The sequence below is a fragment of the Medicago sativa genome, chromosome 8 (genome assembly GCF_051527215.1).
Source record: "Medicago sativa cultivar Bolivia chromosome 8, Bolivia_mono, whole genome shotgun sequence".
Classification (NCBI taxonomy): Eukaryota; Viridiplantae; Streptophyta; class Magnoliopsida; order Fabales; family Fabaceae; genus Medicago; species Medicago sativa.
The window spans coordinates 91,408,069-91,425,982 of NC_140756.1; the positions used below are offsets into that span (position 1 = coordinate 91,408,069).

At 32.9% G+C, this 17,914-nt stretch overlaps 3 protein-coding genes across 3 annotated transcripts; 1 reads left to right on the forward strand and 2 right to left on the reverse strand.

Moving 5' to 3' along the window:
- Positions 1-693: 693 nt before the first annotated feature.
- Positions 694-4,241, forward strand: LOC146903231 (Acyl-CoA N-acyltransferases (NAT) superfamily protein). The gene is made up of 5 exons (XM_085733485.1): positions 694-992; positions 1,144-1,299; positions 1,423-1,518; positions 1,945-2,065; positions 3,886-4,241. The coding sequence occupies exons 1-5, from the start codon at positions 732-734 to the stop codon at positions 4,047-4,049; spliced, it is 798 nt and encodes a 265-aa protein (XP_085589611.1). The 5' UTR covers positions 694-731; the 3' UTR covers positions 4,050-4,241.
- Positions 4,242-5,631: 1,390 nt separating this feature from the next.
- Positions 5,632-9,367, reverse strand: LOC146903232 (Alg9-like mannosyltransferase family). The gene is made up of 8 exons (XM_085737350.1): positions 8,848-9,367; positions 8,341-8,445; positions 7,942-8,228; positions 6,865-7,146; positions 6,561-6,765; positions 6,251-6,402; positions 5,999-6,161; positions 5,632-5,907 (listed from the first exon to the last, which is right to left on the reverse strand). The coding sequence occupies exons 1-8, from the start codon at positions 9,166-9,168 to the stop codon at positions 5,818-5,820; spliced, it is 1,605 nt and encodes a 534-aa protein (XP_085593476.1). The 5' UTR covers positions 9,169-9,367; the 3' UTR covers positions 5,632-5,817.
- A 2,485-nt stretch (positions 9,368-11,852) lies between these two features.
- On the reverse strand, positions 11,853-14,759 carry LOC146903233 (auxin canalization protein (DUF828)). Its single transcript, XM_085733951.1, has 8 exons — positions 14,515-14,759; positions 14,322-14,384; positions 13,968-14,036; positions 13,501-13,858; positions 12,970-13,137; positions 12,590-12,639; positions 12,332-12,380; positions 11,853-12,239 (listed from the first exon to the last, which is right to left on the reverse strand). The coding sequence occupies exons 1-8, from the start codon at positions 14,695-14,697 to the stop codon at positions 12,031-12,033; spliced, it is 1,149 nt and encodes a 382-aa protein (XP_085590077.1). The 5' UTR covers positions 14,698-14,759; the 3' UTR covers positions 11,853-12,030.
- Between the last annotated feature and the right edge of the window lie 3,155 nt (positions 14,760-17,914).

Sequence of the window (17,914 nt, forward strand, 5' to 3'; positions counted from 1 at the left end):
CACAAAAAAGAAAAAATAATATGTTTTATTGTAAAATTATATTCCTAATATAACTAACCATGAAAGAAAGACGTTTTTTTTATTGTAATTTGGAAACTTAATTATTACAAAAGCATAACATATACTGGTATCACAAAAGCATACCATGGTACATATTTTTATTATTATATTGTTATTACTTTTTTTCTAACAAAACTATTATCATTATTATCATCATATTCTTCCTAAAAAAATTACTACGAAATTAAACATAAATTTTGGTCCAACTTTTTTTTAAAAAGTCATACATTTGAAATTAGAAACAAAATCATTAATATTATTACTATGATTTTTTTTTGAAGAAAATATTATTACTATGATTATCATTATAATTATTATTATCATTACCTAAAATAAAATCTCAAAATGAAACAAAACAATGTCATCTCATTAATTGCCAAACTCACCAAATTGCTTGGTTTGGCTCAAGGTGCCACGTGGCGATTGAGAAAAACACTAACATATTAAAGGAAGAGTGACACATGTCAACACCAAAAGAATAGAAAATCATTTCCATAAAAGGCCATGGAACAGGTCGTAAATTTATATTATATAGATACCTTCAACTAAAATTGATTCTCTTGTAAAACCTTATTTTTTGTGTGTTGATAGTTTCACCAAATAAAATCATAAACAAAGACACTTATCGAAAACAAGAACACGAAGCAGATGCAGCCACGAACACAACAAAAATGACACTCATTTCTTCACTCTGTTCTTTTCCTCCAATTCATTCATCTTCTCCATTTTCAAATTCTGCATTAACATGTTCAACTTCTAACCTTAGAATTCAATTCCAATCCTATGCTTCTTCCATAAACATTTGCACCCAAAAAATCGACACCTCTTTGATCACAATCGCTGAATCTTTCTACGATGATGAATTCTGGGCTGCTTCCTCTCTTCGTGTTCGTGCCTTCAACCAATTTCGTCCAGACACTTACGGAGTCCAAGTGAGTTTTTTCACTCCATTTTTTTTTCTTTCAATTTTTGTTAAAATATGAAGTTTTAGCTACTATTATTGTTTTTAGCTACTGAATTGCAAAAGGGTGTGTTTGGATTGTGATAAAAGATGGATTTTTCGTGTTTGTCAAGTTCTGTTAGGATCATGCTAAGTACTTGGCTGAACGTGAGTTTGAAGCACTTAAGGAGCGTGTTTCAGGGAAAAAGACGGGCTTTAGAAGAGTTTCTTGCATAAATGCTTCTCTTCCTATGTCACATTTATCTAGCCTCTATGATGATTTATGTTCTTCATGTAAGGTTTGTTTATTTCCTTGATTTTAATTCAATGGAAATGTGTTGTGTAATTTATATTTGTTTATCGGTCTTTGGTTTATTGTTTCTTAATAACAAAATTAACTGTGTTTTTATTGAATTTTATAGTATTCTGCCAGTGGAGAAGACAGGGTTGTAGTTGGTTCTCTTGATCTTAATCAGTGCTTGAGTCTTCCTGATGAAATTGTAGGGATGAAGCCAGAGGTATTTTTTTATACATTCTAGATTTCTAAGTCTATATGTTGTATTTGTGTTTATGTCCTGTCCGGATAAACGACAAAGGCTTATTGTATAAGTGCTTATTTATTAGCTATTTTTATAACAAAGGATGAAACAAAATCAATTGTTTTCATATAAGCTATGAGTTGTTTACATAAGCTGTCATGGAGAGCTTATGGAAATAAGCTGAAATCAAGTCATGAACACTTCATAAATCATTTTCATAAGCTCTCCCAAACAGTTTCTTAAGTGCTTATAGTAGATAAGTTTAAATAATTCAATCCATACATGCCCTTAAGCTTGTTTTGGATGATCAAGTTTTGACTTTTGATATGAAAATTGATAACTCTTCTATGGTGACTAATTTGTTCAATGCTTCCTCCATCAAATTGTATAATGTTTTACTGTCAGGCTAGTGGAGCTGATACTACAAGGGCGTATCTTAGTAATGTATGTGTTGCTAGAGAGTTGCACAGAAATGGGTTGGCATATGAACTTCTTGAAAAGTCAAAGTCAGTTGCTCGTAATTGGGGTAAGAAACAGTCAACTGCTAAATGGACGTTGCTATTGTTGTTTTCACTGCCTTGAAAATGGTCTATTTATGCACACTTTTTCAAGTGCCACTGCCATTACCAATTAGATTCTATCAGGGAATTCAATCGTACTTGTAAGTGTTGGTCTTGTGCCTTTAAAAGGATTTGGTACTTAGTTGTTGAACTTGATTAGATATCAGGGAACTCTTAGTCCTTAATCCTAACCATTTGTATTGATACGGGAAATGAACACGTGTAAAGAAGGTCCACATAAGTTTTGATTTGGAGGATAGTTCATAGGTTAGAGGTAGAACAAGACTAAAAAAAATTATAAGTCAGACTATTAAACGAAATTTTGAGTTAAATAGTATATCTTTATATATGATCCATGCTAGGAGTTAAGGGTGTTGCTCAATCTATGTAGCGATAGCCAACTTTGTCTAGTCGGAGAAGACTTTAATTGTTGAGTAGGGAAAATATTTTTTAATTTAGAATTTCTTTACCTACTCACCTAATTTTGGTCAATTTAATCATTATTGGATGTCCCATGATATGAAGTCTTAGAGATGATCTTTGATTGTAATACTCTCAGCATGTAATTTAGAGCTAAATAATTTCAATATTCAGAACTTTTATATTGGAGTAGTATACTTGCATCCCTGCAAAATGAGTCTTATTGATGACAGTAGTAATGGTGTTGTTGTTCAATCCATGTAACCAACTTCGTCTAGTGGGAAAAGACTTTCATTGTTTTCATTAGGAAAATACTTTCTAATTTAGAATTTCTTTACCTGCTCACCAAATTTGGGTCCTATTAATCAAAATATTGCATGTCCAGTGATAATTAGGAAGTCTTAGAGATGATCATTGAATATACTACTCTCAGCATGTATTTTAGAGCCAAATAATTTCAATATTCATAACTATTATATTGGAGCAGTATACTTGTAGCCCTACAAAACGAGTCTCGTTGACGATGAAACCTCTTCCGACCAAGCCTTCCAAGAGACTTGTCTGCTAGAAATTCAAACAGTTTTATTGACTGACTATGATTAAGTGTATTTTGCAACTTAGTTCTTTTGTAAATAGTAGGGTAACTATCATAATCATGGCAAGAAAGAAGCCAGTTATGTTTTTCATGTTGCGAATCTTAGCAGACAATATTATGCCAGTTATATTTTAAGATAGCATGTCTTGATGTTTGTGAGGTCATCTACAGTTCATGAAAAAATGGCATGCCTGTTTTTATTTGACTGCTTGTAAATTTGTAACGTCGATCAACCAAATTTCATATGATCTTGGTCTCGAACATAATGGATGTTCCAAATTGATAAACAATGGTACGACTCTGACCATTGTCAACAGATTTCAAAATATTGTTCCTTGTGATAGAAAACTCCAGTCCAGAACTGGCTTCGATCTAGGTTTGGTTATATTTGGCTCGCAGTAGGGGGGATTCGGTTTCCATAAACTTGTTATCCGGAACTGTATTGAACTAAATTTGAGATCCAAACACCATTACCATCACACACCCCTAGTTGATTAGATTTTCTTTTTTGATTTATTAATTTTTTGTGCCATGAAGAACCAAACATCGGAGAAAACAATTTTGGTTGCTGTCTTAAGCTGTTTTAAGTGAATTGTTCATATATTTGTTGCGGTCCATGTAGATTCCAAGTTATAGGCACTCTAAAATTTTCTGAATATTCATGAGTATATGAACTAGGCAAGACCCTGGGATTTCTACATGACAATGAATATCGGACATTTCTTAAACCAAAAAGTGGTTACATTGACTCCATATTTGTGTGTCTTTCAGGCATAACAGATTTGTACGTCCATGTTGCCGTTGACAATGAACCAGCAAAGAAATTGTACATGAAGAGCGGGTTTGTTTATGAGAGTGATGAACCTGCATGGCAGGCAAGGTTTCTTGATCGACCGCGAAGACTTCTGCTATGGATGGGTCTTTCAATCACCTAATTTGATGGTGTTGTCGTGTCGGGTATCCCGTGTGACTGTGTTAATATGGCTCTATCTATTCATTTGAAGTTATTTTCAAAACACTTCCACGTTGCCTCATTAGTTTTCCTTCATTTCATTCATAAGTAAAGCTGACAATTAAAGATCCATTGTAAGAAATGAATTATGAAATACACAGTTGTTTTCCCGTGATGATTATTTTTACAAAAAATAATAGTAATCATAAACAACTGTGATCATGTCTTATCAATTGTACTATAAAAAGATGATGTATCATATATACAGACCTTGCACTCGCCGCACATATTTTTAGAGCAAGTCTTGTATAATCACAAGCATTACACATAACTGTTAGCCACACATCCAATAAGATGATGATAACTTGCAAGATCTTTGAGGAACGAGGCATGATGGATTTGAAGATTATGCTTGATTACATTTGTCTTCAAAATTCTCCTCGATATATACATGTATTTGGGAAAGGAATCAACAAAAAAATTCTTTTTGGTTGAATAGGGAAAATAGAGCAAGGGAAACGGGTTGGTAGTTGAAGTGAAATAAATCTTATGTATGTTTCAACAAAAACAATGTTACGAGTTGTCATTTTGGGTGCGTTTGTTTCAGATTTTTTTCAAAAAAAATCTATTTTTTCCCTTAAAAAAATCACTTTTTTCATTTTTAAGTGTTTGTTTAGGATTTTTAGAAAAATCATTTTATCAAAAAAATCTATTTTGACCCTAAAATGAAAAGTTACTAGGATTAGCTTTTCTCAAAATCTATTTTGTTTAACAACAAGGAGATAACACATGTACATGTTAGAACTCATTTTTTTAAAAAAATGGATTTTTATGGATAGTAGACAAACACAAATAACTTCAGATTTTTTTGAAAATCTCTAAAGAAAAATCTCTAGATTCTTTTGACACAAAATCTATTTTTTTTAAAGCTGAAACAAACGCACCCTTTATTATTGGGGAATTAGTCACTTTAGTCCCTGAATGGGGAACGATTCGTCAATTTAGTCCCTGAATGCAGATAATATGCAAAACAGTCCCTGCATGGTCAATTTCAGGGACTAAAATGACTAACGAAGTCTACATTCAGGGACTAAATTGACTAACGGAGTCTGCATTCAGAGACTAAATTGACTAACAAAGTCTACATTCAGGGACTATTTTGCAATTTATCTGCATTCAGGGACTAAATTGACGAATCGTTCCCCATTCAGGGACTAAAGTGACTAATTCCCCTTTTATTATTGGTTTGTGACTAATAATTACGTTTTGTGCATGCGACTACACAAGACTTTTCACAGCACTAGTCTTTCATTCTAAATAAATTTCTTTTTAAAAATTAACACATTGCTATCATGAATTATTGCTAACTTACCTAAAATTAACACGTTTTGTTTTGTAATTCGAATGATTGGCTCAACTAATGGTTTTGCCATTATATATTTGTTCCCTTAGACAGGGATTAACCCTAACTAATGGTTTTGCCATTATATATTTGTTCCCTTAGACACGAATTAACCCTAACCTACTGATGCCAATCAGAAAACAATCCTGAGATGTAGGTCATCTTTCTTAAAAAGAAAATGTCATCTAAAAATACATTAGAGAATCGTTTACAATCTGTCTACAAAATTTTCTGGTAAGCAATACAAAATCAATCACCATAAAGTCATTTTAGAGACATCAAATTACAACAGATAACATTAGGAACAACCAACAATGAACGGTCACGATACTGCCATTTGCTGCACAGATCAGATGATGCTATCTTTTTGAACATATACAACAACTGAAGCTTGAAGATCACGGTCCACCTTGAAGTGAGCATTAAAAAATCTTTTTTCCTGTAGATGAAATTTCAAATTAGAAAACAAAACGTGTACAAATTGCCAGTTTTTAGAGCAAAGATTAACTTTGGACAATCACGTAAATTACCTCTCTATATTCAAATGAAATTAAAAAGCTTCTCAACTTTTGCTCTTCCGAATCAAACAAAACAATGTGGCTGGGAAGGGACCAATTTTGTGCAAATTTTGACATAAACGATGCAGGGTCCATCATGAAACGGTCGGACTCATCTAGAACTCCTTTCTCTTCACTGCAGAAAATGATACATTAACATCAATTATGAACTTAATTTAGTTTCGACTAAGATTAGAGGTCATTCCAGAATCATTAATTCTAAACCTTGGCGTGCAGTCAAGAAACTGCATTGGCACATTTTGATGCAGCATAGAGTAGTATGGAGTAGCATGGCAAGGTGTTAAGAATAGGATACTTTTCACGTTCCCTTGAAAAGCTTCTCTAGCAAGGTGGTTCATGACATCCTCAGGTCCTCTCTGTTGAGAAAATAAATAATATATATAATTAACATTTATGTCTTCCTTTAAAAAAAAATAATTAACATTTATGTCTAGATTTTTACAGAAACAGGAAGAACAAACAGTAACAAGAAAAATCAATAATTTGAATTCTTGGAGATGAGAGAACAAGATACCTGATGAACCAAGCTCATATACAAAGCCATTGGTATATTGGTAGCAAGCAAAAATAAGATAGCAACTGTCATCTTGGGAGGACATTTTTTCTTTTTTGAAAACCCTTTTCCTTTATACTCCAGGGAACCGGCACCGGGATCTTCAATCACAGCCAAAGAATAACCAGAGAACATCAGAGCTATGGGAAGAACTGGCAAGACGAACCTGTATCTCAGTAATTACTAATTATTATCATTAATCAAGTCAAACCAATAGGCCAGGTGCATGTAAACATGCATGTGTAAACTTTTCAAATTGAAATACCTGAATTCCTTGTGGCCTAATATACTATAGAAACCCAACACCCATGCAAGGAGGCCAGAAAACTTCCACTGTTTGGAATAAATGATACCAGCTATACAAAATGGTAAATAAGAGAAAATCATGACTGTAAATCCCTGAGTGAAGTACCAGTGCCACTTGTGGGTTCCATAATAGTCTCCGCCCGAGGAAAGAAAATTGAATTTTAGAAAATTAAGTGGTACTAGAACCCATGTGCCATACATAAAAAAATCTAATAAGCAGGTAAGCCCAAGTACCAAGGTCCTGATAGAATGCAACAGAAATAGAAAAATTAGATATAATGATATAGAATTCTGTAAGATCCCAATTAATAATTAAGATTTTTGCAAATTGGTAGTTCCTAAAATGGTTGAATTTCCATCCAATGGAGTTATTCAAAGTTCACTTGGAAGGAAAAGCAACACAGAATTAAGAAAGTAAATCTACTGGACAAGAAGAGGGCTACTGAATCTGATTGCAACAGAGTTCGTTTTTCCATAAAAACATAACTTTTTTTGACAAGTAATTATAAGCCGTGATTATGAAAACATACAGAGATGCTCAAATCGAATACAATTTAAATTCACCATAATTTGAGTTCTAGTGATATTTTCTGACATAAAATGTCTGCAAACTTTCAATAGAAATGTCAAAACTTTACATTACAAATTGATGTAATTTTAGCAAGTGCAATACAATAAATTTCAAGGCATATTTGTAAGTTATAGTGAAACTCTTCAATTCAATGGCTAACCAAATCTTATTATTTGGATACAAAAGGACAATACAACAAAATAACAAAGTTCAGACATCTTTACATGCTTCCCCTAGTGCCATGAAGCTTTCTAAACACGTTAGGGAAAGTTTCCCTAGGTCAAAATCAAATTAGAGCGTGTAATAAACACTACTACGCTACAACGCTGCTATAGTTGTTGTTTGACATTATTAGTACTAAATCATGTATTGTGAATTAATAACGGTTTTTTAAATCTCACAACACTATAGCGCCGATATAGCCGTTATTTGACAACATTGTTAATAAATGGTTTGAAAACATACCCAATAGGAGCCACCTCCAAAAAAACAAACTCCAATCTGTCGCGTGCATTAAAAAGCTCAAGGAAACCAACATACATCCATGTGACTGCACTTGTTGGCCTAATAGCACAAGCTAATGCTGCCACAAATAAACCCCACTTCCGAGAAACGTAGGAACTTTTCCCCACATAAGTTCTCATACAAGGCCAATAGTATAAAGACACCAGCGTAAGAACAGTCTCCATGCTATTGGACAGTGTACGAGAAAAACAATAAAACATAAACCAATTCGACAGCTGGGAAAATATCTAAGAAACATAGTTAAGGTATCTGTAAAAAATGTTTCTTTCTATATTCAATAATGCAACAAGAACTTCAAACATGAAACATTGTATCCAATGAGATAAAACAGTAGGATACTGCCCATTTTGCAACCGATTGACCAAAGAGAACCGCAGAGAGTTTATACAAGTACAAATCCCCAACTGCAGAGAACACAGACTGCAGTAACCTTGGAGCCCTCATCTAAGAAAAACAATACATAGAATTAGTACATGTTCGGATTTATTTGAGTTTATGAACTAACATAAGCACTCGTAAGACTCTTTCCAAGAGTGAGCTTATAGAAACAAACAATTTATGATATGTTCACAAGATGTTTATAGCTTATTTCTTATTTTTCTATAAGTTCATGGTTTATGAAAAATAGTTTATCTAAAAAAAAAAAAAAAATAACTTTTCATTATATCAGAATCACTATTTATCAAACTCGCCGCCTATCTAAACATACATTATATGATAAGCATTTTGCTCTAAGAACTTAATTAAGTTGTTTATTCAAACACGAACTTACAAAAAACATAAGAATGAAAACTAAACAAACATGAATTAATTAATTAATTAAGAAGATATAAAGTTAATAATTACCATAAACCAAGGGGTATCAAGATGGATTAATGCGAGAAAGTTGTAAAGAGGAACAAAGAGAAATGGATGAAGATAACTTCGAATACCCAGTTTCCATTCCCATGTTAAGTGACCGTATCCGAATGCGATTCGATGTGCAACTTCAGGACCTTGCCAGTGTTCATCTGGATTGAAGTAACTCTGCACTAGCATTGAATTCAGCATTCGAAATGCTAAGCAGAAAAGGAAGATTCGTTTATCTGAATCTGATTTCGGGAAATTTGGAGTTTGGAGTTTATTTGTTTGTGGTGCATCTTTGTAATTGTCGCGTCTTCGTCTCATTGTTACAATTTAGATGTTGAAATTATATCAGATTGAGAAGGAGGGATGTGAATCGCCGGTGGTCTGTGACAGATTGATGTGCGGCGGAAGGCGGCGGTTGAAGGTTATGGCGGCGTAAGGCGTCGGAAACTGGTGGTGGTGGGCTTTGGGTCGAAGAGGCAACGGAGAAAGGAGGGGGAAGGTTGTGTTTGCAGTTCGCGTTTTGTTTTCTGAATTGAGCTTTTTTCTAATAAAGGGTGCCACATGGCACTACCTTATTGGGTTTGAAAAAGATCAATTAGTCCCCCCAAAATTGGCATGATAATCGAATAAGAGACCTCGATGGATAAGGAACACACACTCATCCTAAGTCAATACCATCAAGCTAATTCAATTGGGTTCTGATGAGTCAATACTCATCGTAAGCCACCCACCAGGGCCACTTTTGCTTCAAGAATTAGCTGCATGTTTTGACCAAAAAACCCGTGGTTTCTTGTGGAACACTCTAGTGAATAATTGCTTAGGTTTTAAGTCGACTATATGACTATAAATAGAGTAGCTAACTATCATTAAAATTCATCTTTTCTTGGAATTCAATAAGTGACAATTGTCTTTCTAATAAAAGTTCTTTTCTTTATTCCTTTATTTCTTTGTTATTTACTTTATGCTTTTCTTCTTCTTCTCCATGTCTACGATGAACATGAGTGAGTAAACTTCTCTTGTCTTGGGATTGTTGGATAAGTCTAATGACATAATCCGGATCAAACCAAACCTTAAACCTTAATTTTATGTAACCCTAATTTCTAATCTAGAGTCACCGTTTTAATATGAATTAACCATTATCAAACTGTAGAAGCGAAAGTGGAGGATTTGATAATTGTTAATTCATTATTCCAAATATCAATTCATAAAACGAAAGTGGAGTTTTGATATTCGAATAAGTGAATCTAGACAAGGATTGCGAAACATGAAAATAGTCCAGCAAACCTTGAGACACATAAAGTTTCGAGCTTCAAGGATTCCAAAGGCAATCACCCATGAAAATAGGTGTGGTTGCTGGAGGAACACACTCACTGAGACCGAAAAGGAGATGTGATAGGCCAAAGAGAAACTTGTCTTTAGAAATTAAGTCTAACATAAAGTTATAAGTTTAAAGGTTTGGTTTGTGAAGGATTTGTCACCATGACGGACCAATAATCCCAAGGCTCTCTTTTATTATTATTTTCTACCGTTTAAAAACCCCAACTTTACAATTTAATATCTTCTAATCATCAGCTAAAGTTAATAGGATTGAACAACTCCCTGTCGGAACGATACTCTTTTTATTACTACATCGGTAAACCGTGCATTTGCGGTTTATCCCATCAGGTTCATTGCCTCCCCAAGTATTTTCCATTTTCTTTCATACTTATCTTTTTGAGGAAGAGTTATATTCCCAACTCTCCAAACACAACACTAGACTCCTATTGAAATTGAATTATCCATAATCAATAATTTTTTTGGGTGGTGGCCAGGGTTTGTCCACATCAACTGAGCTAAACTCACGAGGACCCACAATCAATATTTTAACACAAGTGAAGTGTTACAACACTCTTTTTAACATTCACTTTAACGCATGCTCTTTTATTGGGTGAAGCTCATGTGAGTCTCACACTTTAGAAATGAATTCGACATAAAGTCGTGAGATCCACATTGACTTATTTAACACAAGAGAAGTGCTACAACCACTCTCTTTTTAACATTCACTCTAACACATACTCTTTTATTGGGTGAAGCTCATGCGAGTCTCACACTTTAGAAATGAATTCAGCATAAAGTCGTGAGATCCGAGTTGACTCCACCCAATAAAAGAGTAAGTGTTAGAAAACAAAATGTTCATAACATTTCTCTTTATCGCAATTAATACATTTTGTAGTTATTAAATATTGTGATCAAATGGTTTAAATTTTAATGCATATTTTAGTTTCTTTTTAAATGAAAATACCGAACTTAAAATATGGATGGTTCGATCTCAATCTACTGACAACAAATATGTCAATTGTTTGAATGCTTCAAATTATTGACCGAAGGCAATTCATGTTCATTGGTATATGCATTTATTTAGTTAATAGATCTATCAAGTATTTTACGGTTAATACAATCTTAGTACTATATTAAAGGCTATCATTTGTATATTTATAAATGCTCTTATATATAAGCACTTTATTTCCGTTGGATGGTGGACAATGATGAAGATGGCGAGGTTTACCTTTTTGTCTACGAAGATAACGAAAAGAAAGATTATCTTATTTGTACTTGTCTCTAATTATAGAGCTTGAGCTAACCTAATCGTGCATAAATTTTGAAGTAAAAGAGAAGAGTCCACATAGAAAACACCAGTTGGTCGGTAGGTACATTCCCCGGGGGAAAGGTACCACAAGGACATGATTGTTTCACACAAAGTTAAGCATTTCATAATGTTAAAATAATCAAAACCACTAAACTTACTATTTGAAGATTAAGAGCTTGATCTCTTGGACATTCTCTTCGTGCTCATTATATACACTTTTAACTAAAATTACTATTTGGAGATTAACAACTTGATATCTTGGACAATGGACATTCTCTTCGTGCTCATTATATATTGTTTCAATAAGCAAGTTCTTAATTGGATAAACTCAATGTTCAAAAAATAGGAATTGGTGTATCTCTGGATCATGGTTCAATGGTCCCCAATGTGAACAATTTTTATTTATTTTTACTTGAAAGGTAGATCACTGATTGTTCAAATTTAACAATAGGAATAATACATCATTTAATAATAGTTTTTGCAAATATATATGATTAATTATGAAAACGAATACATAAGGTAATTAAGTTATAAGTACTAATGATCATATAATTTCAGTAAAATTGGAGCTCATATTTTGCAAAAGAAGTAGAAATCTTGAGCATATGATTGATGGTTGTGGCCCATGTCTTGTAACGACGAAGATCATCCACCATGTCTAGCTTGAAAGTGCCTTTTCTTGTTGCCAAAACAATCAGATAACATGTATCATCCTCGGTTTCTGAACCTTTATACAGCTCTGCATGCATATTCATTACAATACCTATAATAATAACAACCACTACCATAAGTTATTCGTGCATTCTAAGCTTTCATAAATAATTAAAAGAAAAGGGAATTAAAAAAAGCACATACACTCCTTCTTGCTTTTTAGCAGATTATGCTTCCTCATCATGAGTATAACCTGTAGTTTGAGTAAAGATCATTGCTCCATAGGTCAGAAAAATTAAAATTTAATTACACCAGTGAAGCAAGATGTAATCATAATATTAAGTTAAGCTTAATTTAACGCTGTCTTTAATTCTTTATGGTATTTTTGGATATGTTTTTAGTTCATAATCCTATTCACCTAAATCAAAGTAGACAGACACATAAACTTTCCATAATCCTAACCTTAGCTTCACTGTTGAGGATTATAGACACTGTTCTTGGCATGTACTTCCCTGTTAAGACATAATTGAAGTCAACATAAATTAGAAAAACATATAATACATAGGATTTAATTCATATGCATGAACATTTAATTGTTCCTATTACAAAAGTTTGACTTTCATCATATCTAACTAAAAGTCATACAAATGGTCAGTGCATAAAATATTTCTCTAATACTTACTGCTTAATACTACTTAATAATTCTCCTTCTTTAGGCTATATATGGTTATACTAATTGGATGGTAGTGTGGTATTCTAATTTTATTTTATTTTTAATAAATACTATAAGTTAAGAATTATGACATTTGGAGCAGGGCTTGTTATAATTGTATTGAAAGTACCTTCTGGTGATTCCACATATAACTCAGCACCCTGTGCAAGAATCAATCTTCCTTTTTCAAAGTCAAAATCCAAATCGTAGTTGTCTTCAATAGGCAAGATGGGGGCTCCCCCATTCAATCTGTTCCTTGATCCTGATCTTACTTTAAGTGTGGCTGCTCCTTTTAATGCTACAGTTAGCCAACAATTTTTTTCAGTAACAGATTGTACATAGAGTACGGTGCATGTGTACTTCCATTCATTTCATCTATTATGGATCACCAATATTGAATTTTAAAAAATAATTGACATAAAAAGTTTATTTTCTATTGGTGGAGGGACATGTTACGACTGTAAATCTTTTGCTAATTCTAGCATATAGATAATACCCAAAACTATGAAGGACGGACACTCATTGGATTAGACGTGTCCCGCCGACACATATAATTACACTAAATCGTGTCCGGCGTCTATGCCCGTATTCGTGCTTCATAGTCCCAAAATAATTGTATTAATTAAATAAAAGTATGAGTTGAAATAATAAAAATTACTACATGTTGCAGCGGCAGCAGTGAGAGTTAGGATATCACTAGCACTTGTGCCATTCATGGCTGAGCCAATAACACTTCTAAGATCCTCTTTCTTAGCTCCCATTGATTCAGCTACTTTTGCACACTGAGCAGCTACCAAAGCAGCAGCAGAGGCTATTGCTTTCTCTCTATCTTCATTTGACTCTTTTTTTGAATTTTCAGAAGCAATTGCAGCAAGTGCTGCTGCAACCCCTGCAATGGACATTGCTGCATGCACCTCTGCTCTTTGCAATCTATGTTCTTCTTTCTTCTTCATCTTTATTTCCTTAAACCATTTCTTTATTGACATACTTTTCAGTGGTAATATCTGCTTCCATGGCATCTATATGATATGATATGATGGTAAATAATTTATACTAATTTCATATGAAATAACTAGTAACGCTTGCATGTATCTCTCACCATGAAACTGAGTGAAAAATATTACGTACCCATTTTTTCCGTAAACTGCTATTGTAATTTAATTCAGGGTGCATTGCTTGCTGCATCCATATCCATGACTGAAAAAACAGAACATAAAAATAAATTGTTATTCTTGAAATGTCTTTGAGCGTCTTCTAAGAAGTGTATGTGTGTCTGATACTTGCAGTTGAAGATATGTTTGTGTGTCTGATAAGTGACGGTGTCAAATAATCGTGTGACACTAACACATGTGATTACATTCAATTCAATCACTTTTTTTTCCACAAATTATTTTCATGCGTCAGTGTTGTATCCAGTGTCCGTGTTTTGTGTTTAGTATGTCATAGAACTGAATTAGATGGTTCTTCTGTGTACTTTTTTACCTTAAGATCATTAGACTTCAATGGAGGTATAGACCTGAAATCTGCATCATCCATTCTAGCACTCTTTTTCATATGATACAAGTTTCACAAATATTGATCAAAAGTGAGTAGGTTGGTAAAATAATAATAATTGAACGTGACATGACATGACATGAAATTATAAATTTAGAGTATAGTTTGAACTTAGACTCACCGTAGGAAGAGCCATGGGGCTACTAGGCTCGAATTGTTTGATAGGGCTATCAAGTAGAACAAGTGATCCATGTTGTGGCTCAGGGTTCAGAGCCTGTACAGCAAAGTTACACCAAGCAAGTGAAAGGAAATCCATGGACTCAGGATGTGCATCTGAAGGGGATAGATTAAACTCGGAAGCCATGTTAATGTGATGATATCCCAAAAACACAAGATTATTTTGGAAAGAAATGAGTTGAACAGGATGAAAATTCAACAAAGCATGCATGCATATTTATAGTTGCTAAATCATGAACCCTGTTAGCTCCTCTGTATGTCGTCATGCAATTATTGAATCTCTACCATTGAATGGACATCAAATGACTCATATTTTTACTTTACAAAATTGATTTTAAGATATACTCCTTCCCGGTTATTTTTTGTCATGTAGCCTAGTGGCCAGAATTTACCTTTTTCAAGGTGAATAAGTGGGGTGTCTTGAGTTCAAACCCCGACTCCAGTATATAATAATGCATATGCATATTCCTGCTAACTGAGTACTCTCCTTCCTGTTTTTTTTTTGTTGGTACAAATCCCTTCACGATTTATTATAAACAAATTTTACTTGATGTCTTTTGAATGAAATATAAGTAAATTTACTTATTTATCCAATATTTAATGATAATATTACTAAAATGCCTCTCTTTTTGAATTTTTGGTGAATCCATTTTTTTCCTTGGTTCACTTTGCTTGAGGTAATTTGAGGCAAACACTTTGAGAGTTTTTTTTTTTTTTTTTTTTTTAGGGTTTTGGAGGATGAAGTCTATAATCTTAGGTAATTTGAGGCAAACACTTTGAGAGGTTTTTTTTTTTTTTTAGGGTTTTGGAGGATGAAGTCTATAATTTGATAACTATATTTAAAAAAAAAATCATAATTACTGATCATATGATAGTTCAACCATGCTTAATTAATTTAATAAACATTTCATCATTCAAACATATCCATGTGATTGATATCTTTTCTAAATATAATTCAAACAATAGTTCGTCTCGTTGTGAAAGACTAACTCCTTCCACTATACTCAACATGTTAATTTTTTAATGAACTATTTAGTAGTCATATGGAAGATAAAATTATTTTTTATTGAAAATTGTATAATCAAATATCTTTCTTAATATACATATACATAATATACATCTGGTCAAATTTTCCATATAAAGTGAGTTGCAAACCCCACAACTCTTGTCTACCTTAACCCAAAGCACAACAAGTAAAAGATTGTTTTTACTGTCCTCTGTTTGTCTGTCGACACTTGTCCCACTGAGACATTTTATATTTGACATATATTACGGTAATGTATAAAATTAAGAAGACAAAGCACAAGTGGACGGAACAAAAGTACCATCATTATTGTTAATTGATATCGATCCGTTGTATGAATTTTCAACCAGGCAAGTGACTACATACAGATATTATTAAAGTTCAACAAATTGCTACAGTCCAATGACAAATATCTCATATACCAAAACTTTTTTCTGGTGAAAAGGAAGGAATATTGAGCAATATGAGATATTAATTAGTACGTTACAGATAGAAAATGGTATTACACTTTTTTCTTTTGACAGAATGGTATTACACTTATTGTAAATATCTATTTGGTTTAGTTGCTGATATGATATTGGAAACTAGGGGACCTACTTGATGTTGAATTTCAGAGTTCATTAACAAATAGATTTTGTTTTTAGAAACATAACCTTCAAGATTTGAATGAGAGATAACACATGGGTAGCCATAATAGAACATTGTAGGTGGGATTAGTACAAACTTATTATAAAGCTAACGAGGTCCCTTTCCTTTGGGCATCTTTAAATGAAAGCCATACACTTCAAACTCAATGTGGGTTTTTTTCATATAAGCAATCAAGTGGGTTGGAGTAATAAAAAAATAATATGCACATGTATCAATTTATCATTGGGAAATGTTAACACGTGCCCTAAGGGCACTTGATAAGAAGTTTAAAATGGAAACTTTGTCTTGGAATTTGTGTATTCAAAATATTGAAACATTAAAAAGTAACTTTTTCTACATGAAAGTTATCAATTGTTTCTATTTTTTGAATCCTTAACAAGTGCCCTAAGGGCATTTGTTAACAAGACCCTTTATCATTTTGTCAAAAAAAATGTATCAATTTATCGTAGCATCAATATTTTTATATCCAAATATTACTTATTTAAAGTATATTTTCACTTAATATATCTTATGGGTAATTTTAAAAAAAGGTTTAAATGAAATTTTGATCCCCAATTTTATAAAGTTTTAACTTTTAATCCTTCTATTTCTAAAACTTTACTTTACAATCCTTGAGAATTTTGTGGTCCCCCACCATTTTTATGACATAGCAATGACATGGCATATTTGACTATAATAAAATTTACTCCAAGTACTTGATGGGTGAAAAACCGCTAATTTCCTCTTTTTTATTTCGAAAGAGGGATGCTATATCAAGCGAAAGACAATTTCATGAGAACCTTAGGTAGTGGTACATGGGTAGCAATTAACACTTCTCGGGATGATTTCTTGAAAAAAACTTTTGCTATACATACCTTTTCCCGTTCTGAAAATATGATGGAAACTACCTTCAAATTTGTGGCTATTGAGAGGTGTTTTAATGTTAGTGTGATCTTGATGTCTACTCAAATTAAATATTGAACCAAGGAAGGATTTTGGATATTTCCATTTTTCTGATTTTATTTTACTTATAAATTTTTATTTGGAAGCATCGTGTGTTCATTTTATGATTTGTGTATGTTCTTTTGAATGAGGAACAACCCTAAACAATTGTATATTCAATGCTTCTGTTAATGTCTTTCTTTTTTTTTCTTTTTTTTTTTGAAAAATATTTATGTTGGATGTAGATAAAAATTAATTTTTTTCTTTTTATCAAGATTTGAACTTAAACCTTCTAACTCCTTTATTGAACTCAAACCAGTGCTATCAAAATTAATTGAACTATTGAAAGCCAGTTGCAAGAGGACCAGAGCTAGCTTTCATCAGGGCCACCGCATAAGAAACCATAACAAAAACAGCTTAGAAAAAGTGGCTGGGGAGGAATTATAGCCCAACATGCTAGCGGGGCCAATGTTGATGAAAAGTAACTAGACATGTATAATTGACATGAATGAAAGGCAGCTAAGTATCATTATGATTAAGCATTTTTCATTAGAATAACAAATGCTTGATTAGCATACTTGTGTTAAATAATGACGATAAATATTAGCTTTTCATCATCTAGAAAAGAGCGTGTAAAGATAATTGAGTATTTCTATGCCATAGTACATAACTACATATTCTAAAATATAGATATTGGATACAAGACTAGTGGGGTTTTTGCTTGAAGGCGTGCGTGCTCATTACGTTCATG

What these genes read in the sequence shown, in the direction of transcription:
- LOC146903231 (XM_085733485.1), top strand. Translation starts at nt 732, where the DNA reads ATGACACTCATTTCTTCACTCTGTTCTTTTCCTCCAATTCATTCATCT. An exon ending in CAGACACTTACGGAGTCCAA is followed by an intron (nt 993 to 1,143) that starts GTGAGTTTTTTC and finishes AAGTTCTGTTAG; the next exon opens with GATCATGCTAAGTACTTGGC. An exon ending in ATTTATGTTCTTCATGTAAG is followed by an intron (nt 1,300 to 1,422) that starts GTTTGTTTATTT and finishes TGAATTTTATAG; the next exon opens with TATTCTGCCAGTGGAGAAGA.
- LOC146903232 (XM_085737350.1), bottom strand. Translation starts at nt 9,168, where the DNA reads ATGAGACGAAGACGCGACAATTACAAAGATGCACCACAAACAAATAAA. An exon ending in TTAGGCCACAAGGAATTCAG is followed by an intron (nt 6,766 to 6,864) that starts GTATTTCAATTT and finishes ACTGAGATACAG; the next exon opens with GTTCGTCTTGCCAGTTCTTC. An exon ending in TTTCATTTGAATATAGAGAG is followed by an intron (nt 5,908 to 5,998) that starts GTAATTTACGTG and finishes TTTCATCTACAG; the next exon opens with GAAAAAAGATTTTTTAATGC.
- LOC146903233 (XM_085733951.1), bottom strand. Translation starts at nt 14,697, where the DNA reads ATGGCTTCCGAGTTTAATCTATCCCCTTCAGATGCACATCCTGAGTCC. An exon ending in TGAAGTCTAATGATCTTAAG is followed by an intron (nt 14,037 to 14,321) that starts GTAAAAAAGTAC and finishes CTGTTTTTTCAG; the next exon opens with TCATGGATATGGATGCAGCA. An exon ending in ATATGTGGAATCACCAGAAG is followed by an intron (nt 12,640 to 12,969) that starts GTACTTTCAATA and finishes ATGTCTTAACAG; the next exon opens with GGAAGTACATGCCAAGAACA.